This window comes from Larimichthys crocea, chromosome XX, assembly GCF_000972845.2.
Source record: "Larimichthys crocea isolate SSNF chromosome XX, L_crocea_2.0, whole genome shotgun sequence".
Classification (NCBI taxonomy): Eukaryota; Metazoa; Chordata; class Actinopteri; family Sciaenidae; genus Larimichthys; species Larimichthys crocea.
In genome coordinates, this window is record NC_040030.1 from 3,165,092 (window position 1) to 3,190,421 (window position 25,330).

At 41.4% G+C, this 25,330-nt stretch overlaps 1 protein-coding gene across 4 annotated transcripts in view; it reads right to left on the reverse strand.

The window, feature by feature from the left end:
* Positions 1–4,164: 4,164 nt before the first annotated feature.
* Positions 4,165–25,330, reverse strand: part of lin7a (lin-7 homolog A (C. elegans)) — a 32,220-nt gene continuing 11,054 nt past the window's right edge. For 2 of the 4 annotated variants that reach the window (XM_027272434.1, XM_027272433.1), the window contains 5 exons: positions 23,135–23,253; positions 14,571–14,642; positions 7,952–8,161; positions 7,440–7,658; positions 4,165–4,525 (listed from right to left, as the gene is read on the reverse strand). In XM_027272434.1, coding sequence (XP_027128235.1) covers positions 7,440–7,658; positions 7,952–8,161; positions 14,571–14,642; positions 23,135–23,253 — 620 coding nt within the window. In that variant the 3' untranslated portion in view covers positions 4,165–4,525. Of the gene's footprint in view, positions 4,526–5,537; positions 7,659–7,951; positions 8,162–14,570; positions 14,643–19,501; positions 19,683–23,134; positions 23,254–25,330 lie in introns of those variants that run through there. The other 2 variants (XM_019276832.2, XM_027272435.1) reach the window with 2 other exon arrangements.

Below are 25,330 nucleotides of genomic sequence, written 5' to 3' on the forward strand. Positions count from 1 at the left end.
GCACAACACCATCACCAGGCAGAATATCCTGCTCCTCCTGGACATCAAGCAGCTCGCAGTCAGGACAGGAAGGACACAAGGGACGGTAAACTATTGACAATCTGATCTCTGTTGCACTGATAGCTGGACATTCTGGACATTTGCACTACCTCTGCTAATGCTGTGACTTTCATTCAGTGAATTGTACTGTGAATTTAAATGCAGATTAATTCATATTATAGGTTAACTTATGTTTACTGTAGTAGTAGTAGTGTAGTAGCATAGGTTATTTTAACACGTTTACTGTAGTATGGGTTATTGTAACGTATGTTTACTGTAGTATAGGTTATTGTAACGTATGTTTTTGTAGTACAGGTTAATTTAACATGTTTACTGTAGTATAGGTTAACTGTAACGTATGTTTACTGTAGTATAGGTTATTGTAACGTATGTTTACCATAGTATAGGTTAACTTTAATGTATGTTTACTGTAATATAGGTTATTTTAACGTATGTTTTTGTAGTATAGGTTAATTTAACATGTTTACTGTAGTATAGGTTAACTGTAACGTATGTTTACCATAGTATAGGTTAACTTTAATGTATGTTGACTGTAGTATAGGTTATTGTAACATATGTTTACTGTAATGTTATTTTAACGTATGTTTACTGTAGTATAGGTTATTTTAACATGTTTTCTGTAGTATAGGTTAACTGTAACGTATGTTTACCGTAGTATAGGTTAACTTTAATGTATGTTTACTGTAGTATAGGTTATTGTAACGTATGTTTACTGTAATGTTATTTTAACGTATGTTTACTGTAGTATAGGTTATTTTAACATGTTTTCTGTAGTGTAGGTTAACTGTAACGTATGTGTACTGTAGTATAGCTTATTGTAAGGTATGTTGACTGTAGTATAGCTTATTGTAACGTATGTTGACTGTAGTATAGGTTATTTTAACGTATGTTGACTGTAGTATAGGTTAACTGTAGCGTATGTTGACTGTAGTATAGGTTAACTGTAACGTATGTTGACTGTAGTATAGGTTATTGTAACGTATGTTGACTGTAGTATAGGTTATTTTAACGTATGTTTTTGTAGTATAGGTTATTGTAACGTATGTTGACTATAGTATAGGTTAATTTTAATGTATGTTTTCTGTAGTATAGGTTATTGTAACGTATGTTGACTGTAGTATAGGTTATTTTAATGTATGTTGACTGTAGTATAGGTTATTGTAATGTATGTTGACTGTAGTATAGGTTATTTTAATGTATGTTTTCTGCAGTATAGGTTATTTTAATGTATGTTGACTGTAGTATAGGTTTATGTTTACTGTAGTATAGGTTATTTTAACGTATGTTTACCGTAGTATAGGTTATTTTAACGTATGTTGACTGTAGTATAGGTTAACTGTAATGTATGTTTACTGTAGTATAGGTTATTTTTTGTAGTATCTATAGTATCCATCTATCTTGTATTCAGTCCGTAGCTGGGGCCAGAGTCAGTTATGCAGTTCATTTAATAATTCTGAGTCAAAGATGAAAATAATTTAGGTATAATATTTTTGTGCACAGACGTCAGTGTATTATAAAAGCATGCACATACAGTAGCGTCCAGGGCAGCGTGTGTAGTATTTCAATAGCAGGACTAATTACAGCGGTTACTGTGTTGTAGAAGGTCAGGTCACACACACACCGCAGTGACAGAGCACCTGGCAGGTTAATTGGAAGATGATGTGTGATGAGCTACAGAGATTTGGATTAAGTTTCCTTTCTTTCTCCCCTTTGAGGTCTGCAAAGTTATGTGTTTACATTATGCTTACAGCTGCTCGCAGAGCTGATACCTGTGTTTCTTTAATGTTTACACTCTGCAAAAATGCTTTGAATATTTTCATTTATCTAGCTCTAACAATACTGCGGTCTTAGCAGCACAGCCAAAAAGCAAAAGGGAAAGCGAACGTTTGTCTTTATGATCGGGCAGACTAAGACCAAAATCTGCTGGACTCGGCGTTCCCACAGAAGCCTTTCTAAATAAATCATATTTTAAGTCTCTGGGGGAGAGCTCGGCCTGGAAAAGTTTAAAACACTGACTCCAGCTCTAATCAAACCATGTAGAGCTTTGCAGATCTGCAAATAATTATCCAGTAGGTAAAAACTGACACCATAAAAGAGGTGTGAAACAAAGGAAGAGTCGACAAGGCGTTCACTGTACACAAGCACATAGATTTATTTATACAAATATAGTATGTATAACAATTGCATATCAACAGTTTGTTGTCTTTTTTTTTTTTAGATTTTTATAATTACGTTAAGTACGGGACCATCAGCTTCAAAAATGTGAGTCAATTAAGAAAGAGTACCTGTGATTTAAAGATACAAAAAGGGATCTGTCATATCGAGATGTTCTGCCTGTAGAGTGAGCGATTCATAAAACTTTTGGAATATTCTATGAAACCTGAAGTGCGGAGGCGACTTAACGCAAAAGCTTTTGGCGTTAAGTCGACCTCAGCGCTGACAGGTTATTCAGGAATATGGCGATATTCTGGCAGCGTGGCACGGTGTTATGCATGTAGAAGAAGTCTGCCCTGCTGGACTTCAGGATCAGATCAGGGAGGATTAAAGGTGAAAGCGAAATCCTCACAATCCGTCAATAAATCCGTGATGCAACCGTAAAGTAACAATCAGCAACACTTTAAGTGGAAATGCAACTTCACAACTCGCTGCGATCGACATGCGGCGTCTGGTTCGTCTCTCTTGGGGTTAAAAAAAGAAAGAAAAATCCTCTAGCATACAGGAAGTGATGTGGTTTATGTGGTTTGTTTGTGATAAACAGAAGAAGAGCTCAAGCAGTGAAGCCTGCGTGGGTTGAACAAACTCTGAAAAGAGCGCCATCTATAGAAGAGGACACAAAAGAACGGAAAGTACAAGATGCAAAGAAGTGATCTCTGGGAAATGCGGTGCAAACCAAACAAAACAAATAGCGAGTAGCACCAAAGATGGAGACGGCGAGAGAGACTTCAGCTCGGCTGCTGCGTTTGAAAAACTCTACATGGACATGTGTTAATATTCAGCTGCTATACAACGAACAGATTTGAAATAATCTGAGAAAGAAGACGTAACATTCAAAAGGAACGATAAAACTTTATGTTAAATATCTCATAAACTATAAAATAAACAGAATTCAGACCATTTTGTGACTCAATTGGAAACTGGTGACATTCTGTTTGTCTGATTTGTTAAAATCTCTCAATATATATATATATATATATTTTTTAGATAAATCTCAGTCGGGAGAAGCTTAAAGTTAATCGCAGTTATTGCACATTAATTGTTCATGCCACCTGGAAATCAATAATCTCTTTAGATGGCACAGATCCGGACAAAGAAGCTGCCTTACAGTACATAAGACCCAGTTTGCTTTACGACGATTTACATTTGCACCTATGCCATGAACTCTGTTCCCATATATATATATATCTATTATATATATATATATATTATATATATTATTATTATTATTATATATATATATATATATATACACACATATTACATATACATTATATTAATATATAAACACATTTACACATTACATATTTAACTATATATATATATATATATCACACACATAACACTATAATATATCTATATATATATATATCATATATATATTATATATACACCATCTACATATATATATACACCCACTATATATATTATATTTATATATAACCACCACATTATATTATTATAATCATCTATATATATATGATATATATATATCTATATATAATAGTATATATGATAATTATAATCACACCACACACACACACATACAATATATTTAATAGATATAATATAATATTTATATATATATATATATTATATATATATATATATCATGAATTTAGTGGTGAGATGTAAAAACAGAAGAATGTGCGTTATTGCTAAACCTACAAGATACAAAAATCTTTCTTGCTACAATATAGAAGGTAAAAAAGAGTTTCACGTTTGTCCGAAACAGAAGAAAGAAACCGATGATCATTCATACAGAGACACAAGCACCAGTTGAGGAATCAATAGAAACACCACTGTACAAATGATATCTATGGCAGGAGGTGCCACGGTGGGATGGATGTCGGTATAAGCGATCAAAAAAATATTTAAATAAATGGAGTGTAAACAAAACAACAAACACAAGAAAGAAGGGAGCGTCAGTAAGAGTCACATAGGAACTTAGAAAAGGGAATAAAAAGTTAAAACGGACGACGTTCAGTGCTCGTCTCCTTCTTCCTTTTCCAAAGCACCAGTTTCAGCTTCACAAGCTCTCTCTGTTTTTGCTCAGTTATCGGTGTTACACTGGGAGAGAGAGAGAGAGAGAGAGAGAGAGAGAGAGAGAGAGAGAGAGTCTTCGTCTTGTGGTTTTCCTCCTCCTCTTCCAACGACGACGACGGTGAGATTCCTCCGGGATCCTGAACACAAACAGATTTCCCCTTTCCTCGCTCTCCTTCACTTCTTCTTCTTCTTCTTATGGAACAACCTGCAGATCATAAAAAATAAAAATAACAAACAGACTGAGAGCAACGCCTCAAGTTCCATCAGTGTTATCAAGCTCGTTCTGTGTCGGCGGATGATTAGCGATCACGGCGTTTAATTGCTGTTTGAGTCTCGCGCCGGCTTCCAATCCTTGTAAATCCATTATGTCTGACTTTCAACGTGCCCCCTGTACAATAGATCACTCTGTTCAGTGTGTGTGTGTGTGTGTGTGTGTGTGTGTGTGTGTGTGAGGCTTGCCAACTCTCACGCTTTTTGGCATGACGACGACGCTTTTAAGGCGCTGTGTTATGCCATCACGCTACCCACACGTCATGCCAAATGCATCTTTCCCTAATTAAAAATGATAGATACGACAGAAACTGTCCTCTGGACCTTGCTGCACAGACCACCTGGGTGGTGGAGGAGGGAGCGTGCATCATAAATTCCTGTGGATGTGTGCAGATTTAGGCTTTTAATTTGAAGGGCACAAATTAACACTTATATATCCTACTTTTCTTCTACTTCCATATGTCTTGCTGAAATGTTTTTCAATGGGAGAATCTGCATCCATCCTGGAGCTTTTCCCTGAAGGTAAGACCACCTTTCTGTGTGGAGTTTGCATGGGTTCTCCTCCCGTGACGTACATAGACATGCACTTAATAGATGAACTAACCCTGATGAGGATGACGGATGGATGGATGGATGGAAGGTAAACACTTTCTTAGCCTCACGTGACCTTAACGATTCAGATAAGTCGCACTAACAAACCAGGTGGAAACAGCGGCCTGGTTGATCCCACTAAGTGCTGTCCTGTCTTCTTCTGTTTGGTTTGTCTCTTCTCTGTCTGTGCAGGTCGGGCGTGGCCGCTCCTTTTTCTGATCCACACCTGCTACTCGTCACCTCATCAAGCTCCTGCAGTATTTAACTCCGGTTCGTCCTTCCAGACTGCGGCAGTTTGTTGTAGCACCTTTCACCTTAACGTTGCAACTCTGAGAACCTTTTTGAAGAATCTTGAAGAAGCTCGTCTGTCTGCTTTGTCCTCCAGCCCTGTCTCGTTCACCTTCTCCGCCTGCCTTTGTTTGTGCTTCACCCTCCTGCCCTGGACATGTTCCCTGGACCTCACCGTCACTCACCTGTGTCGCACCTTTTTTGTAAATAAGCCTTCCAAGCCTACGCCTGCCTGTTATCTGCATTGTGGGTCCAGTACTTGGGTTTCCCCTCCAGTCAGTGAAAACTGAAGTAGAGGTGAAACATCTCGAGCTCCAGCTTCTCAAAGAAAGACGACAGCTCTGATATTTTTACTGAAAATGTACCAGAAAGTTACTTTAAACGAGCATGAAGTGAATATATTTCTATTTGTACGTTTCGTAGCTTCAGTTTTATGAATCCTGCACAAGGATCTGCTGATTAGCGGAGATGTTTTAGGCGTGTATGTAACAGGCCTGCTGTGTTGTTTACAACACTGGAGTGCAAAGACAATACCGTGAAGCATTTAGTGACACCGTTCATTGTGTTTCACGGACACAGAGAGCCTTTATGCAAGAGAGAATGTTGTTTTTACTACAATTACAGGGAGATTATGTCGATGCCATTGTTGCTGCCTTGCCATGAATTGCAGAAAGACAGACTGTGGAAACCACAATGCAAAACAAGTCCGAGACATACCCACTGAACAGGCTCCACTTTCAGACAGCAGTAACTAATTATCGTTCTCACCCCAGCTCGTTGTGTAATGTTTGTATCTGCTTGACAGAGACGAGGCTAACCAGTGGCTTGTGTTTAATTATCGTCTGCTTGTGCGTGTCACCCCGGTCAGCATCCTCTTGGCCGCCAAGGCAAATCTCTGCGGCCAGCATGCCGGCATTGATAAAACATGATCCCTGCTCAGTTTTCCGGTCTGTAGCTCCACCAACGACACACTGTTACAAGCTCTTAAATACCTTCCCAAGCTGTGCCGTGCCAAGTGCAAGACAAGAGATATGCTTGGGGGATTTAGCATCAAACGGGCAGCGCCGTAGAGATCTTGGACACATGCCCGCCTCCGGGACGTCAGGGAATCATTCGAGAAGTCTGGGCAGGATTAAGCGTAGCATGATATGATTTAGTTTGTCTGATTAAAAGTTATTTTCACGCAGTGAAAGTTTGCTTTGTTTCTAAATGTCTGAGGTATCTACGCCCTCCACCGGGCTGCAGCTTCCAAGTAGCAGCGTTGCAGGCTGCGTCTACTTATCCACATACCTGCAGAGCATGAGCCACAGATGTAATCGGTTTAAAGTTGAATAATTTACAGCCTGTACAACAGAACGTGGCAGAAGCAGTAATGTTTGCACAGAGGATACAGGCAGCGAAGTTCACAAAATATACCACCGAGGCATCGGGCTTCGTGCCGGGATGATAATATCTGCCACCTGCACACGAGACAATAAAAGTGGCTGCGAGGCGAATATAGCTCACCTCTCTCCATCTATATGTTCCTTTAATGTATGCTTGGAAATGTTATTTTTCTTTTACACTTCCAGCAAACCCAAGACTCAGGAAAAACAGTTTTAGAACCACATCTGAATAACAAAGAGTTGCATGAGAAGGGAGCCGACGACGACGACAGGGAAAAAAATGAATAAAACACTGTGGAAGTTCTTTAAAGTTTTAAGATAATCTGCTCTCATCTCAGAGTCAGCCTCGACCGTCCAGACTGGAACTATAAACCGAAATAAAGCAACAGCAGGCGGCATATTACAGAGATCCTGTTGTTGTTTTTGTGAATTAATTTTTAACTGCTATGAGTAATTAATCATAATTGCTGTTGTGGGTAATAAAGTGGAGCTGTTTGAATGTATAGCAGCCAATCTCGTGGGTGGTGTTTTCCCTTTGTTCTCCTGGTGGTCCACCACCACCCTTAAAGCAATGAAGCGCCTCACCTACGACATGTGGTTCTGCTGCGAGCTCGTGTTCTGCTGTTGCTGCTGCTGCTGCATGAGGATCTGCTGCTGCTGGCGCCGCCGGGCCGTGCGGAGCTTCTCGAAGCGAGCCTCCATCTCCTCCAGAACTTTGGGCGTGTAGCGAACCACCAGCTTCACGCTGTCCTTGGCCGCCTTCAGCAGCTCCACCGCTTTCTCGTGGTGCTCGCCTTCCACGCTCTGTGGAATTTTAAAAAGGAAGCTGATTTGAATTTATTTTTTTAATACTCCGCGGTTTTACATAAAAATAAGCAGGCTTAGAGTCAGTGTTATTCGAGTCTCCAGTGGTTAAAGATTCTTCCACAGGACATGTGCAGCCCTCCTGACTGTTGACTCACATACCAAACTAGAAAATCGAACGCTGCCCCATTTTGTGAGAAGTTGCTGAATTATTTCAGGATATTTTTTTCAGAAGCTTAAATAATAAATAAGATCAGAAAAGCTTATCTACACTCTCCATGTATCGGACCTACCACGCCATTGACGGACAGGAGCTGATCCCCTCGCTTTAAGCCGCCGTGCCTCTCCGCCACGCCTCCCGGGATGATGCGGGAGATGTAGATAGGCGAGTTCTGCTCTTTGCCGCCCATCACGTTGAAGCCGAGCCCTTCCTCCGTCTTAGGTAGCTCCACCACCCGCGGGTGGGAGTGACCTTCGCTGGCCGCGAAGGCTGCGACTGTGGCCTGAAGGAGGAAGGAAGTAAAAATCATCTTAACTTAACGATGCCAAAAACCCCTCGAAGAAATGTTGAGACATTTTATGGAATAAACAAAACCATTTCTGTATTTATATTGTTTAACGCTGGGTTCAATCGGATGGGAAACATCTGTTTTTCAGCACATTCAGACGGGTAATATTCCATGAATCGTGTCTCTCAGGCTGTGCCTCCTCTCAGGCTGCACATTACCTGCATCCCTCAGTAAAACCAAAAGAGCCACGAGCCCAAATCTAAACTTTCCACGTCATAAAACACTTGATTATTGGAGCTTTGTTGGTGGGCGCACAGAGAGAAATGATGAAACGGTGACTCGACGTAGAGAAAGATCGTAAACAAGTAAAATCTATAAATATATATCGTGAAGACCCAAAAGAATGTGCAGCTTTAAGCTTTTGTCAGAATTCAATTCTCGTGGAAACGAGAGAGTGGTCAAAGAGTCTTTTGTTCATAGTTCGAGTATGTAGCAAACAATAATGTAATAAGTAGCATTAAAAGAAAATCCTTTGAAAATGTAATAATGCATAAATAGGACTGCGTTTCTTTGAAATAAAAGATTTTGCTCATCAAAGATTTTTTGGTGGTCGGCATGGTCGTCATGTTCATTCATCAAGGACGCGTACTACGCAGCAATCCATCACCTTTGTTATGGCTGAAAGAACCAATTTGTGAATTATTTATTGTAGAAAATGTTTATTTAGAATATTGTTACTTCAACTCAATTTCTATTTGTACAAAGACGGCTCTGTTTGGGGGTTTTCCTCGTGCTTTGTCTCCTTATTGGCCGGATGTTTGATCTTATTGCGGTGGAAGATCAGGGACATTCTTCAGTTTGTGAAGTTGGAGAAAGTTACGTGCACGATACGCGGTTCACCTTCAGAGTTTAATAAAAAACTTTTTGTGCACATGCTGAGGAATTGATTTGTTATTGCTGCCATCCTGAGTTTTTCTGCACAAGTATAACATTTTTATTCATCTCTGTTTAAGTGGACTTTTATTTAGCAGTGGGTGATTATTATTGCTTGTTATCAAAATCAGAAATACTTTAATAATCCCAGGGGGAAAATATTTTTGTTACAATACTCCGGGTATACAAACAGACAAAAACAACATATGTAAACAAGTAACCATCTATTAAGAACTTATAAATATATATATATATATATATATATATATATATATATATATATATATATATAATCAATTATATATATAACTGATCACCTGTTCGTTAATGTGCAACAACTGCAAAAAACACCTCTTGATTTTGTTACATCACTGTAAAATCAATTAACAAATATAAAAAAAAAAGAATATAGTTACTTTTTGCATTGTTATGACAAAAACTAAATTTAAAATGGCCAGTGTTATTATTGTTATTGGCCGTTGTTACATTTAAAATGGCCAGTGTTATTATTGTTATTGGCCGTTGTTACATCATTGGTTGCCACATGTGCGCGCTGCTTTGACACTTGGCTCTGGTTCATCGTCTTCTTCATTACACCCAACATGAATGCAAAGGAGGAAACCGATTTCTAAAAGTATTACAAAATGATGGTGACGTGGACGCCTAGAACAAAGCGTTAGGATTTAGTCAGCGTCTCGGGGGGGTGTGTGGGTTTAGACTCCATGTGAGAAGCTCTCCGGCTTCCTAAGCACACGGATTAACACATCCAAGTTCACTCTCGCCCTTTCGCGTCTCCACCAGCTGGTTGATGTTGCTCGCTGGCTGTGGGCTTTCCTTTGAACCTCAAGCCAAGCTCGTTGCTTCTTGTACATTCAGAACAAAAGCACCCAGGAGCTTGTTAGCCCGAGCCTGGGAAAGCTAATGGCAGACGAAGAGAGAAAAAGAAACACCCCGTGCCCGCTGATCCACAGATGCATTGCCACAGGTGTCTCGCTGTCGAAAGCTCGTCTATGATATGTGAGATAGATCGGAGGTTCAGGGGGGGGGGATTAAAAAGCAGAGGAGGGGAGGTTCTGTCAGAAGCTTTTGCAGATGTGTATCCAAATTCCCCAGCAGCAGACAAGTATCTTGGCACTTTGTGGTCTTTGATGCTCCCTTCAGGCATCATCCACATCTCTCTCTTCCATATTCATACGCATCTTCATATTATTTCTGCTCGTCTCTCTCTCTTCTTTCCTGCTGCCTGTTTTAATCTAGTTATTGTAGACGGCCACTTTCCTCCCTCTCTCTCCCTTCTCTTTTTTCTCTCTCTGTCCTCCTCCTCCTCTTTGTGAAGTAAAAGGCAGCTCCTCAGCATGCATATCGTCGCCTCCCAGACCTCACAGCACATCGACCTTCACAACTTTATCTGGCTTTTTCTGCAAACGGGAAAAAAAATAAAAAAAACACTGGCAGATGGCCGGCGCTCTCTCAAACACAGGAGGCTTTTTTAAATGAAACGCACATTCACAGTTTACGTATGACTTAATACATCACTTGATCATCACCTCTCATTATTTTCCTCCCGGAGCTTCGTACAGTACAAGCCCTGATAGTCCTCGTCTCCATTAAGACCTGTAATAAGTAATAAGTGGCCCGCGAGCCAGGAATTCGAGGCTGAATTGATTTAATTAATGAAGCAATCAGAGAGAATCGAACGGTTCAGGTAAAACACAAATCTCATCCGTCTGGAGATTTGCCGTCTCACTAGCTAAAGCACTCGAGAGCCCGTTGGACAGAAGCGTCAGCATGTTTCTAATATTTCGTCATTATTGCCGCTGATGCTTATAGGCTCCGTTCTCAATATAGATGCTCGTTCCCATTTGGACTGTTTGGTGTGATGCTGATTGAACGCAATAGGCGCCGCAGTCTGATTATCTCCAGAGAGAGTAAAATAAAACATCCAGTGCCCTCCAGTGTAGAACGTCCTCCCCAGCCTAAGCCAAGCTCAGGCCATTAGCCGCCTGCTCCATTGCCCGGTGGATGTGCAGTTTTAATACAGATTTAAGAGTTCTCAAAGTTTTTAGGGCGAAGACAGAAAAAGTAGAAAAGAGTTTTTAAAGCTGCTTAAATCATGTTTTCATGGTTGCTCCGGGGTTAGAAAAAAAAAGAGACAAGAAAGTTTTTCTTCCAAGCTTCAACCGTCACAGTTTTTCTGTGGAGTGAAATTTCTCTGCTCCAGCTTTTAATAAAAGATGTTTTTGTTTTTTGATGACGGGCGATATTCAAAATGATAAACAACATCGCAGTATGTAATATGAGGTGGCAGTAGGTCAGTCCATAGGGACTTGGCTTGGGAACCGGAGGGTGGCTGGTTCAAGTCCTGCATGGACCAGAAATATGGAAAGTGGACTGGTAGCTGGAGAGGTGCCAGTTCACCTCCTGGGCATTGCCGAGGTGCCCTTGAGCAAGGCACCGATCCCCCCCAACTGGACACTTCTCAGGGGGGCTGCCCATCATAAAAATAAAATAAAAAATAAAATAGATAGAAAAAAGAATTTCCCCATCGAGGGATTAATAAAGTATATCTTCTTCCTGAAGAAGTTAGATTAGTCTTTGTTGACGGCACAGTGTCTCATTTTGAATCGTTCCAGCTTATTCACGTCTATGATTCTCTACAGCCAACCATGCAATTAGCTTAGCTTAGCATAAAGACTGCAAACAGAGAGAAACAGCTAGCCTGGCTCTTCCAAAGAGCATCGCTAAAGTTCACAAATGAACACATTTAATTTGTCTCCGTGCCGAGGGCTCATTCTCAAGCTAATTTGGGTAAAATAGGTGTTTTTACATTTGTGTACAGACTAGGGACTTTTTTAAGTCGACACTAATATGATGAAAGTCGAGTCGACATCGACTAGTCGCTGGTGAAGTCATTGATATTTTTTTCAGTAATGGACAATGACAATGGACAGCTGTTACACAACAAGCGTCGAGTATCAACAACAAGCAGCAACTCATCTGTTAAATTTTGTGTAACATACCTACACGTTATGTTCGGCTACATCTCCCATATAGGCGGAAAGTGGAAAACAAAATACTGAACTCTAAAACAATTTGGGAGGAAAACAACACACAGACAAGAGCCTGCAAGCCTGATCATCATCACAGTCCTGCTCAGTTACCATCCCCTCCATCCTGGTTTGCAAGAACACAAGCGCATCTACGTGCACTGGGTGAAGGCTCGCCCGCTGTCGTGTGATGTTATTTCCAGCCAGTGAAAAAATCCTCTTGCTTGTCGCTGGGACGGCCAGGTAACGTTTGCACACGGGGAAATCTCTCCTCGTTCTGGGCCCACCAGTGCAGCGGGTTCTGCATGGTGGGAATGTTTGTTTGTGTACGGTACTAGTCGACTGCAAGCTCTAAACGTCATTGTGGAGTAGTGAAATCGACTAGTCTGTACAACCCCTAGTACAGACTAAATAATAAGATATAATGTGTCAGTTATGGACTACTAGCTGTTTCCTCCAGCTCAAAAAAAGAAATAAAATCCTACAAACCTGTTCTGACATTCGCTTGTCTGTTCATGTGCAAATTAAACCAACAAGAGGTGCCATTGCTTCCAGTCTTTATCCTAGACATGTGACAGTCAGTCAATCTCCACATTGTGTGTGAGCTATTCCTTTAACCGGGTGCTTAGCTGCAGTTCACCGGGACTATTTTGTTGGTTGTTGCTCATTTGAAGCCTCATACAATCTCTCTGATGACACAGAGGATGTATGTTCCTCTCACAAAGGGCTTGTGTCCCCCGTAAGAGAAGTCCTGCTCGAGTGGCCGGGTCGAGCTCGCCTCTGTTTGATACTAAAATTAGATTATCCCATTCACGACGCACCTGAAAGCGTCTCTGTTCTGATTTTGTCCTTCACCTGAGACACAGATGTTTTCTAAACAACGAGACATCTGCCTGAAATATTAAAGAACACGAGATGAGCTTTTTCAATGACCGCCGTCGTACATGCATTACACCAAAAAACAGATAGAAGCTGCCACTCGAGAAGCGGATCAGGGATAAATATCAAAGCCACGCAATGTGAATATAAAACTAGTTTCTCTCAGTTTGACTTTGATCAAAAAGAACAAAATGAAGGAATCCGTTCCGATTGTCGGAGCCCGTCAGCTGTCACGACAGAAAAACAAAAGCGCTTTTTATCATCACGTTGTTTCCGCAGAGCCGTTTCTTTCAGGTTATATAACGGGATAAAAAAGTCACATCAAACAAAGTGCGTGTCTTTTTTCGGGAGTAAATCAGATTAAAGATGGAAATCTAGTGGCTTCGAATCTGATGACTGAGGAATTGAGGAAGGATTTACAGCTGGAATCCAAGACGTTCAGCGACTGAAGATCGCTGAAACGAGGATCAAGAGCTGGAAGTTCTGGCAGGTTCCTTATGTTCCTCTAACATAACACACATTTTGATTACACCTTTGTTTGGCCTTGTGTTATTTCCCAAAACTGAAGAAATGAAAACATTCTGTAATGTTTATATCCCAAATTAAAGAGTTTGTTACAGATTGTATCACCTATCAATAAAACCTCTGAACCTCCTAGTCCAAATCTTGCCAACAAGTACTCTGACCACATGACATATCTAGAAATCTACTGGTTAGAAGAAGAATGAGTCACAAAACCTGGAAAAGAGTGTGAGCATCTTTTCCAGGTTTCAGCAATGACTTTTTAACACTCGTACATGTCGTCAAGTGGCTGAATGAGAGACCACAGACGTTAACGTGGTCTGCCGATACAACACATCGAAGCGTCCTCGACTTTTACTGCAATAATCCAAAATCCAACGGAAAGATCCCATTAAACTTTCTGCAGATGGAACCAGGGGGGGATGCCAACCTCCAGGACGGCTCACAAAAGCTGCTCCGTTATGGCAGACTGCACTGGGGTTGTGCTTGCGGGGCAACTTCTTACCAAAGCAGCTGCACATGCTGGTTTTATTTACATGAGTGGATTTAGTGCGAGTGCATGTCGGAGAAGTCCTCGAGAAAAAGTTTGTGCCGTTACCTCCTGAGAAAACTCAAGAAAATCAAAGTGTTATCGAGCTGACTTCCATTTCCCGTTTAGTTTAACTGTAGTTGTTGGCGACTTACGTCTTGCATATGCAGTCAAGCTCAAACTCAAGTACTACTGAGCAACTTTCACTTCAACAGCTGCTCACAAAGATCAAACTCTGAAACTGTGCCACAGCAGCAAAAACACACTCAGTGCTGGCGTTCAGGCGTTTGCCTTAATCCAACAAAATTGGCACTTTCACGAGTTATTGCTTAATTACACACTGACTGACTGAGAGCCATTAGCAAAGTGGATACATACTAATTTTGTCCTGCTATAGCCAAACTAAAAGATGAGAATCATATCATTTGGTAACAGTTTGATACTCATTAGTTCCATGATTTAATGTCTTTCATTGGAAATAATAGAAAATTACCTTTGCCGTGGCCCTCGCCTGGTACTCCGGGCAACCGTTCACCGTGATTGTTTCATGCATGTACTGGTACACCTGGAAGAAACCAAGAGAAACAGGTGTTACAATTCTGTTTTCACATGTTTGGAAACTGAAATCACCACCCTGAAATCACCACCCTATTATTTCCAATAGTCGAATAACGCAGATTCTTCAAAGCTGACCGACGGCAACTCAAGCCCTGAGTTATTGTACGCTCATACTAAACCGACTACCCGAAACAACTGCACAAAGAAAGGCTGCTCACCCTGCGAATGCATTTGTAGGTGAAGACCTCGTAACACAAAATTGCTTTGAAATGAAAAGACAGCAGCAGATTTGGGTAGCGAGGAAGGAGATTATATAACATTAGTCTCATAATTCAGCTCTTTACTTGTGCATCTTAACTCTCAGCTCTTAGAGTCAGCACAACAGGCAGTAAGTAATACATTACTGCTCGGCCTAAATTGATGGGCAAGATATGGGCTTGCAGTATGTCCAGATGGGTGAAAAACAAGGTTTGCTGCCCATTCGCGGACAGAATCAATGCAGACAGCTGACCTTTGCAGTTAAGATTTGTTTTTTTAAAGACGCTTTTACAGCTGAACCCGTCCGAAGACTACAAGACAGTAGACAGCAGTGTTGGACGAGGATGTGCGGCATGAATGCTGCCGGTCAAACATATCTCCACCAAAAACCAGCCCGATTTTATTTGCCACTTCCCTCCAAAGCCGAAAAACGAACGGCACAGTCAGAGGACGGAGATGGAAGTTTAAAAAGATCGAGATGTACGCGCAACCGCTTTGTTTTAACGTTACATTTAACCGAGAAAACCTGCAATGGAATTTGGAGTACGGACACTCTGCAAAATGAACTCGATGACATATCAGATGTTGCGGCACAGAGATGAATTTTAATGTTTCTGCTTCGCTATGATGTCTCTCAACCAAAGCATGGCAGCTCGCCTGGAAGCGAACACGCCTGGTGGCTTTGACGTTACAAAGGCATCAGACGGATGTGTACTTAACAGGAGACAAACCCAGAGATGTATGTGCATGCAGAGATCTCAGGGATGGGGATAAAAAAGTATATATCTTAGCTCGGCTTCTGTTATCTTGTTTGCTCGTGAATCTCAAAGATGAGCAGCTTTTTTTTGAGAGCGCGACTTTCAGACTGCAACGAGATTTACAGCGCTGATGCACTTGGAGGAACGGAGCCTGCAGTCCACACACACACAACTCCCAAATGACACCTTCTTCCGAAGACTTCTTCCACCTTTGCACTTCTCTTTTTCGAGGCTGAGCACAGCTTTATAAATGCCATGAAAAGGTTTTCCTCGCCTGTGTCTGCTTGCAGAGTGCCTTCTTTCCTCCCACAGCGTTCCCCTTCTTTTATAAACGCTACTGCAACTGCCTTAATTACATCTATTTATTCCACCTGCAGCTCTCTCGCGCTCTCTTATTCAGTCAGACATGAAATATGTAACATTTGGCCAAAGATACTTGGCATCTACTGTGTGAGAGGGAGCAGTGGCACAGCGGTGAGTTAAATAAGAGTTTTCTCACAGGATGCGCCGGTGATGGATTCTATACTTACTTATTTTGCAGTTGAAGGCTTAATTAATGACCACTGGAGCGCAGGGGGGGAAGCTGCCTCGTCGGTAGCGGATGCACTAATAAATTGTTTTATTCGCTCCTCATTTAATAGATGGTACATATGATTCTGCTTTAGGGGACGGCGCCTAAGCATAGTCTAAAAAAATAATAAAATGTCCTATTTGCTCACATAATATTGAGGTTTTTTGGTGGGTAAACAAAAGAACATTGAAACAATTTGTTACATAACTGCAAAACAGCATTCATGCATTTTTTAGGAACACTGCTGTAGCTGAAACCAGAACATTTAACCCCTTTTTCTGCACTTGGCATGAATGTAGGTCCAGTATTCTGCTGCTAACCGCTCCACTACGTCCCCCCAAAGACAAAAACAATCAGCTAAAACAGATGTTAAAACACTAGGTAGAGATTTAAGCGACCCCTTTCACACACACGAGTCACCGGATCCATCGCTACTGTAAAAAAATATCGCACAGCTTTAGACTTTCTTGCAGAAAAGATGATTTAGTTCAAAGAGCTCTGACGGAGGCGAAACAAGACGCACAAGTTTAACCTGAATGCAGTGCCCTGAATACCGGAGCCACGAGATGGAACAAATAGCTGTCTGCTCTTGTTGTGACTGCACTTTGCTCTAAAAAGGCCGGTTTGTCCTGCAGGCGTCTTTTTCAATTCGTCTTTTGCTCTCCATCCTTGAAACACTGACACCTCCTGTCCACCTTTTTTTTTTCTGTGTGTTTTCCTTCTTACCACAGTGGATTAAGGTCGAGCCGTATATACACAAAACAAACATTAATCCTGATAGAGATACACCGGCGCCTACATCCCGCAAAGCGAGAGAGAATAGGTCGAGATGCCTGCGGGGCAAACTGACATGACAACGCCGCTTGTAACCATGGCTTCCTGCTTCCTCTACTGAGTCAGAGAGACGGGGAGGATGGAGGATGGAGGAGGGGGGGATGGGTTAATGTTGCTGGAAAAAGGATGGAAACCAGGCACAGGACTTAACAATACACTTTCCCTCCCGGCTGTGACACAGAGGGAAAATATTGAACTTGCACCGGCTTGACATAATGTACCTTCCATCCTTTAACCTAATGTGACGTGGGAGGTGATGGGAGTCGCACACAAATCCTACGCCCTCGCTCACTTTTGCTTTAAAAAGAAAAAGTCAATTATGTTGATTGAAAATCTCTGCTGAAGTGGAAAATCAACCGCAACGTCGAAGTCGATGAAAGATGCGACCCCCCTTGTTTTTCCAGTCAAGTGGGACTCTCTAAGCCAACGCGTACCGCGAATTCCCGCTCTTCATCATCTCCAGCTGGTTAGCTCTTCCACTCATTTCGTCTTGTGTCCTTCCTTTTTCATTTGCGAGCCTGATTGACCCCGACAACTCACTCTGAGCCGACTAAACGCGCTAACATCATTGATGAACATCGCCGAGAAAGACAACCAGCTCATCAAACCTTCTCCCTTTTGTCATTTAGACCAACACTGCTGAACACACTCTTTTCCCCTGTTGCACGTTCGTTATATTGACAGGTGGTCTGTCATCCTTAACGAGGCTGATTCATGTTTGACGCAATGTACAGGATCGGGTTTGGAGTGGGCTTTTTCACTCTTTGGACAGGATTAGTATGTCCATCTTGTCAGGCTCTGCGTTAGCCCACCAGAGTGTGAAATGAGCTACATCCCACACACATATATAGATATATGTGCGTAGGCAGGAATCATGTCACAGATTACACAAAGCCTGGACTTCAAAGAAAGGTCATCTGTAATAATGAAATGTCAAAGAGGTGTGTGTGTGTGTGTGAGATCCAAATGTACAGGACGGCTGGATTTAACAGTTTGACCTGAGTTTTATGGCTCTTTTAACTCCAGAGTGGTTAACACTGATGGATGACATATAGGAAAGAGAAGAGGGTGAATTTAAAATGAGTTAGAATATGATTATATAGCTAGGAGTGAAAAAAATATAGACTGATGGATGCATTTTGAATCCTCCAGGTGGCTACTGGACTCATATTGGCGTCATTACGTTACGTAAATCAACTTTCAGAAACTTCAGCGCTGCTTTTCCATCACAGTGAACGTTTTCTTTTTGTCATTTTGTGGTTAAAAGTGCTGATTTATTCAAATTAAAGGTCCAGTGTGCAGGATTTAGCGAGCTGATTTATTCAAATTAAAGGTCCAGTGTGCAGGATTTAGCGACACCAAGCGGTGAAGTTGCAGATTGCAACCCAAAAAAGTCACGTAAAAAAGCTAAAGACCATATCTAGATCAGTGTTTGGTTTGTCTGTTCTGGGCCATGACAGTACAAAGATGATACAAAGATGGACAGAGCGTTTCCAAAATGCTGTTTTGAAGCCATGTTGGATGTACTGATCCTTCCGCCTCCCGTCTAATATAAATATCAGCAAAGACGTGCATCAGTGCCGGACCTGACGTGGGTCGAATGACGCCTGGGTGCTCTAATGAGCCACCTGTAACGGCACCCACCTGTCAATCAAAGCGTCCACGCTCTTAATTATTCATAACTTTAAGCCTTAATATAACCTGAACAGGTGAGTTGTTTATAAATTCACTCTCAGTACAGTTGTCATGAACGGGGAAATTAGCTACAGAGACCAAAACAGTTTTTTGTACCAGGCTGTAAACATGTTTATTTCTACATTTGAACATGGGGACTTATGGAGACTGACTCACTTCTTGACTCACTTGAGGAATTACAGTTTTTAGCACTTCCACCATTGGTTTCATTTCCCAACAGCGGAGGTATGAACACATGAATCTGCTAACTACAGTATGTGTGGCAAAATAACAGGCACTAAAGTATCTAAAGTCATTTTTAAGTTAAAGGTCCAGTGTGCAGGACTTAATGACACCTAGTGGTGAAGTTGCAGATTGCTCTCCCACGTCTCACCCTCCCCTTATAGGTAAAGGGTTAGGGTTAAATTTAAAGACGACAAAAACACAACGAGTCTTAATACACCAATGAAAACATACTAACGAATATTGTATTCCATTCCTGCAGAGAAATACTCCTAATAATACTAAATCTTACAGTCTGGACCTACAAAAAACAACATTTTTATAAATGGTTGGCAACTACATAAAAAAATACTTTGTGAATTGCAGTGCGCTCTTAAAACTCCACTGTGCTTTTTCAAAGTGACACTTCTCTTTTTGCTGAGAGGCTGAAGCACAGATCACCCGCTGAGATGAAAACACATTCAGAAAGACTCTTTGCATTTCAGACCATTAAATCCAGCCTGACTGCTGCTTTGCCACTGAGATTACCTTCGACCCACGCTGATTCTTTCCGATACAAACGCGTGCATCCGAGGACACAGCTGTCGAGGACCGTGATAGTCCGCCGCAACAACAACAACTCCCTTTAACTCTCCGCGTAATAACAATAATAATCTTCACCGTGCAATAGCCGGCTTTTACAACCTGCCCTCCAGCTGGCTCAGCACCACAGAGAGCGAAGCTCTTGCATCACTGGCTCTCGCAAACCTGTAATCAACTATAAACCATAGTCAGCCTCGCTCGCAGCCCGCTGATGGTTTCCCTGGTGATCGGGTTTAGCCAACTCTTTGTGGGTGAAGTGGTCTGCATCGCTGCTTCTTGGCAAACGGCATGGCATGCTTTTTTTAAAGAGGTTTTTCTGAATGATTGTCATTGCACTCCAATGACTGGCACTGAGATCAGGCAGCCGGTTGCCAGACAGTGCAGTTGGTGTCAGGATGTGCCAGACTTCCCCCGAGCAGACCAGACCAGGGCAGAGTTGGACCCCAATGAAAAGAAAAGACTAGTTCTTTCTTCCTTTCTGTCACTTTGCATAATATCTGGGGTGGGGGTGGGGGTTATGTAATGTTCTGTCAGAAGCTATTTCCCCTAATTTGTGTTGTTGCCAGCGTTGGCGAACGCTTCATTATCATAACGAGACACTGGCTGAGGAATGAATGAAGTCCCACATTTATTAAATAAAGCTTGTGATGAGTTTCTATAAGAAATATGCTGCAAAGACCATAAAAATACATCACATATTACAAGATGATGAAAGTTTGTAAGTAGAAATTTAATAGGAGCGCTATAAAGTAAATGTGTGCAATACCACCCCAGGCACTGCCTGACTACATCAACATTTAACTGCATCATTAGAAGAGGTATGTCACTGTGTACGGGTGGTTAGTGGTTCTTTGGTGTTCGTATTTGACACAGGCAGTCCTGATTTTCCAAACTTTTCAAAACACAGTCACATTCAGCCTCTTCGCAGCCTCCTCAAAAAATAAAAAATGTGTTCACAAATTGCATCAGCGGGTGCATTTCTGTAGGAAATGTAATGCAATGTTTTGTTTTTTATCAGAAAAATAATGAGCTGCACCGTCAGCTTCCCGACCATATCATCTCCTGGCGATTGGATCACGATCAGCGTTTTATGGTTATATTTCTGGCAATGAAATGAACTTGGATGAGGTTAGGGGAAGATTGTGGTTAAATATTGAAGAGGTCAAAACACATTTAATGCCTTAACCTTTTAAAAATTTGAGCCAAAACCTTGATCTAACTTACCAAAGTGCTTCTGTTGCCTAAACCTGTCAAATCCAGTACTTTAACCCACCGCTACCCTGCCTAAGGCAGAAATTAAAATCCTTGAGATAGATAAATCCTTGAGTCATCAGTATTTCAAATATTTTCTGATTCAAAGCAGTAAAATCTCATTTAACATCCCTTTAGTTTACAACTCCCTCCAGATAATAAGGCCGAGCTTCTCCCCAACGTACTCATCAGGCCTGCTAATTGTCCGCTTTCATTCAGGGACAATTTGCATGTTCACTTTGCTTACAATTAACATGCAGGCCATCATGAAGCATCTGTCATCTGCTTCTCCCTGTTTGCTTAACAAATACATGTCACTGGGCGACACTCGAGCACATCACGACAGACAGGACACTAAATATACGAGATCGAGTAGTTATCAGCCGCCGTGGCGGTGTCGTGTCGAGTTTGTTTTGTACCCCGTCCTCCTCCTGACGAGTGGTGTTAGGATGATGGATCAGTGGGTGGCTGTTTGAATGAAGAGGAGGAAAAACAACAACAAGTCCTGTTTAAGATTCACACTTTATTCCATCCGTGTTAAACGTGATTAAAGCCGATTTCTAACTGGGATTTGCTTAATTGATATACGGTGTAATGGGCTTATCGAGTAGCCTTCGAGATTATGAAACGCTCGTATTGATTTCATGTGAATTTGTCATGCAGTCAAAGATTCACTGTGGCCACTGGGTGAGCTGCAGCTCAGCTCCAGCAGCATTTAAAGGCAAGTACACTCTCAGATTTCATTTTTACAGCCATTACTCCTCTCAGCGTCTAGAGTTTTTAAAGCATTAGTAGCAACTTTGGGAACACATTTTGGCACCGCTGTGTACTACAACACACTCGTGTTATCACCTACGGTGCAGCCAAATCACAAGCAGCTACATTCACAGCTTTAAGCATGCTGTAGCTGCAAGAGCCAATCACAAATTTGGGGGTAAAGGCAATGCTAAATGTAACAGCATGTGAATTTGCCACTTTAATCGCCCGCAGTGCTGCTAATTACAGCAAAAGTTCAAGTTTTCATCCTTTGTGGCATCCTGGTGATAAAGGAGAGGCAGCTACATACTACAAACTGTAACATGAACTAATGTTTCATCTCATTTGTCTGACTGGCTTTTATAATGGTCATAAATAATACCATAACATCATCAAAAGTCTCTCAGAGAGGAATAAAAAAATTCTGCCGGGGTCAATAATTCAACAATATTGAGTTTTGTTACAGAAAGTTCCTTTCAAACTAAAATAACCAGACGCTGCAGAATACATAATGTTACTTTTGAAGAGACGATCTGGATCTCTGTAGCTTCTTTGTTTCAAAGAACCTTGAAAATATGGCCAGTTAACAAAGTTATTACGTGTGTTCAGACAGATGTGACAGGGTGCGACTGGATCTTTATGAATCAACTTTATGTTATAAACAAACACAGATGGGAGGAAAAGGAAAACTTTATGTTATAAACAAACACAGATGGGAGGAAAAGGAACAAAGACAGACGAACACACCGACCGCTTATTGTTAAGGTTTTCAAAAGAGATCATCATACTTGGAGCATTAAGCTCGACCAACCAGATGCTTTCGGATGACCCAAGATCGAGGCACAAAAACAACAGAGGAGATCGAAGCCCTTTGCTATATATATATATATATATATATATATATATATATATATAATATAATATATATATATATATATATATATATATATATATATATATAGAGCTGCTCAGACCCGAGAAACTTTTAAGTCACTGCACCTCTTCTTATTGGTATTCAGTACAAGCTGAGCTTGAAGGCTACAAAACAAAGCAAGTGTTACAATATGCTGCCTCTACATTAACAAGGACAATTTTCCCCAGGCGCTCAAATCTCAGCTCGACAAGACAGAACGTTTTAAGGTTGAGTTGCATCTCATCTTAAGTAGCTTCACAAAGTTTTAGTGTAAGCTCAACAGCAGCTTGTTTCGTATCTCCCTTCCTTGTCATATCATTTTTATTTTTTTTTGCACAGAAAGTCTTGCTGCTCTCCCGACTTGTTTGGAATAAAAAAGAAAAAGTATTAAAGTCTCTTGTGATGGACAACGCGGCAAATGTGACTGAACAGGTGAAAGAGCAGCAACTTCATCAACAGCAACTGCACGGAAAAAAAGAGAAGAACCCAGCGCCGAGCATGATGACTGATTGGAAGTGCAAAAAATACCAGAGCAAAAAAAAAAAAAAAGGTCATCATGAAAAAAAAGGAGAAACAAAAAAGTCTCAGAGAGGAAAAGAAATGAAAAGACATGAGTCATGTTCACGGACTAGCAGTTCCCTCCCCTGACAGTGACTCACCTCTCGGATGGCTGTGCAGAACTCGCTCTGAAGGACCTTCTTCAGAGACTGGAGCTTGTGACCGGGAACGTCACCCGACTCCTGGAGCTTCTCCAGCAGCTCGATGGCCCTGGCAACATCTGTCAGAAAGATGGACAGAGAGAATAGTATGAGTATGCTGTATGTATGTGTGTGTGTGTTCATACCACACAAAAAAATGCTCCGTTCAATTACATTAACAGCACAGCCACACGAGAGGCACTGGAGCGAATCGATGAGTGGGATAATGAAAATAGACTCAGTCGAGGCCAGCTGGGGCAAGAAAAGATAGAATGGCAGTCCCATCCACGGATCGTTCGCATTGGCTTAAGTCTGTGCATAGAGAGGAAGAAGTCAGGCACTCATTTGTTCAAGTGTAACACTTCTTGGTAAGAGTAGGCACCTGTGGGCATTTACACTAAACCGTGAGCCTTAACTTAGAGCCTGTGTGGCGGGGTCCGCTGAGCTCTCCTCCCATAATTAGCCTGAGCCGAATGAGTCCGCCCGCTTGGCTGATTAATTTCTTGCCCTCTGAAACTGGCAGGCCAGATAGAGATACATAATGGAAGGAGAGGGAAGTAATTTGGTAGTCAATCACCGGGCTCGGACTGTTGGGTCAATAGCATGTTTTATTCAGCTTGCCGTGACCACACAAAGGGAGGTGATTGGTGCAGTCTTACAGTTTTACTGCGGAGTTTTAGCTCGATTCTAGTTTCGCCGAAAAATACATTGGCGTGGCTAGTTGCTGCACGCGCCGTATGACGATTAATTAATCATTTAATCGTTAAAATGTTGAACAAAAATGGAAAAGTCCAATTATTCTTTGAGGATTCGCCAATAACATTTGACGTTTTGACTTTGCATGACTCCACCTCTTCTCCTCCTGATGGAAATGTAAGCTCCTTTGGTTCTACTGCATGAAGTCACATTTTATTAAAGTTAAATAGGAAAAGGTGCTGACAGATTGAAGTCAACATGGCGCTGTCCAAGAGTCCAAAAAACCCCACAAATATTAGTAATATAAACCAGAAATACCTGTTTTAACTCTTTAAACATTTAACATCAACACTTGGGACTGTGCAACAAGCTGCAAACACAGTTCTGGCGATTATACGGAGCAGTATCAGTATTCATTTGGAGTTGTGTTTCTATCCTCTTGACAAATACACAAGTCCAATATTTATTCTCCTTTTGGCTACTGTTTTGGTCTCCACCAATTCCCAAAGAGAAATATCTGGCTCTGTAGCTCACATTGATGAAAGAAGAAGATTTATTTTATTATTCCCAATGGGGAACTTTTTGGAAAGAAAAGCAGTGAGGCAGTTAAGTCTTTGGGCAATAAAACAAAAACACTGAGCTCAAAGGTGCTAAAACGCTCCCTGGAGGAAGTGGAACTACAGAGACGGGCGATAAATCCGGCAGATAAGAGCAATTTCTTTCTCCATTACCCATTGGCGGTCGATCCATTGTTAATGTCAAAGTATTGATTAGAGCAGCTTTAGACGTAATCAGTTCTTTATTCATTCATACATTTTGTTATTTTGTCAAACATGTTTTCCCACAGAGCGCTCTCGCCTCACCGGACAGACAGACAGACAAGCTGCTGGTTTAGATTCATGTCGTCACCCCGCCGAGCCACAACAGCATCTTTTTTTTAAAAGACCTTCCACAGCTCCAGCCAGGCTCGGGTTTCCCAACAGGGATTGATCAATACAGAACAGGCACATAGACACAGTCATTCATAACAGTGCATGTGTTCTGCATTTGATATGAACTATCACAAATCGTCCTACTGGTCGATTAATCAGCAGGAATTTATATAACCACATGTTATAAAGTATGTTATTCATCAATCTTCTAAAATATGGAAATCTGCTGCTGAGGAATATCTTAGAAGAAGAATGTATCTCCTCTGAAACTGAAGCTATCTGAAGGCTTAACTTTGAGCTCTGGGACACTGACAGATTAATGGGATAATAATTGTTGGTTGCAGCCTTAACAACAAGTTGATCTAAAGGCCTTTCTGTCTGAAGTAAAGCAGAATATATACCATTAGAAAATCAAGTGTAATCATAACAAGCACTAAGTATACGAACCGACTAATCAGTTCCTCCACACTGTCATTTTACTACAAGGCTGCACCAGTGTCTCTTCTCACACTACACAGTGATACACAAG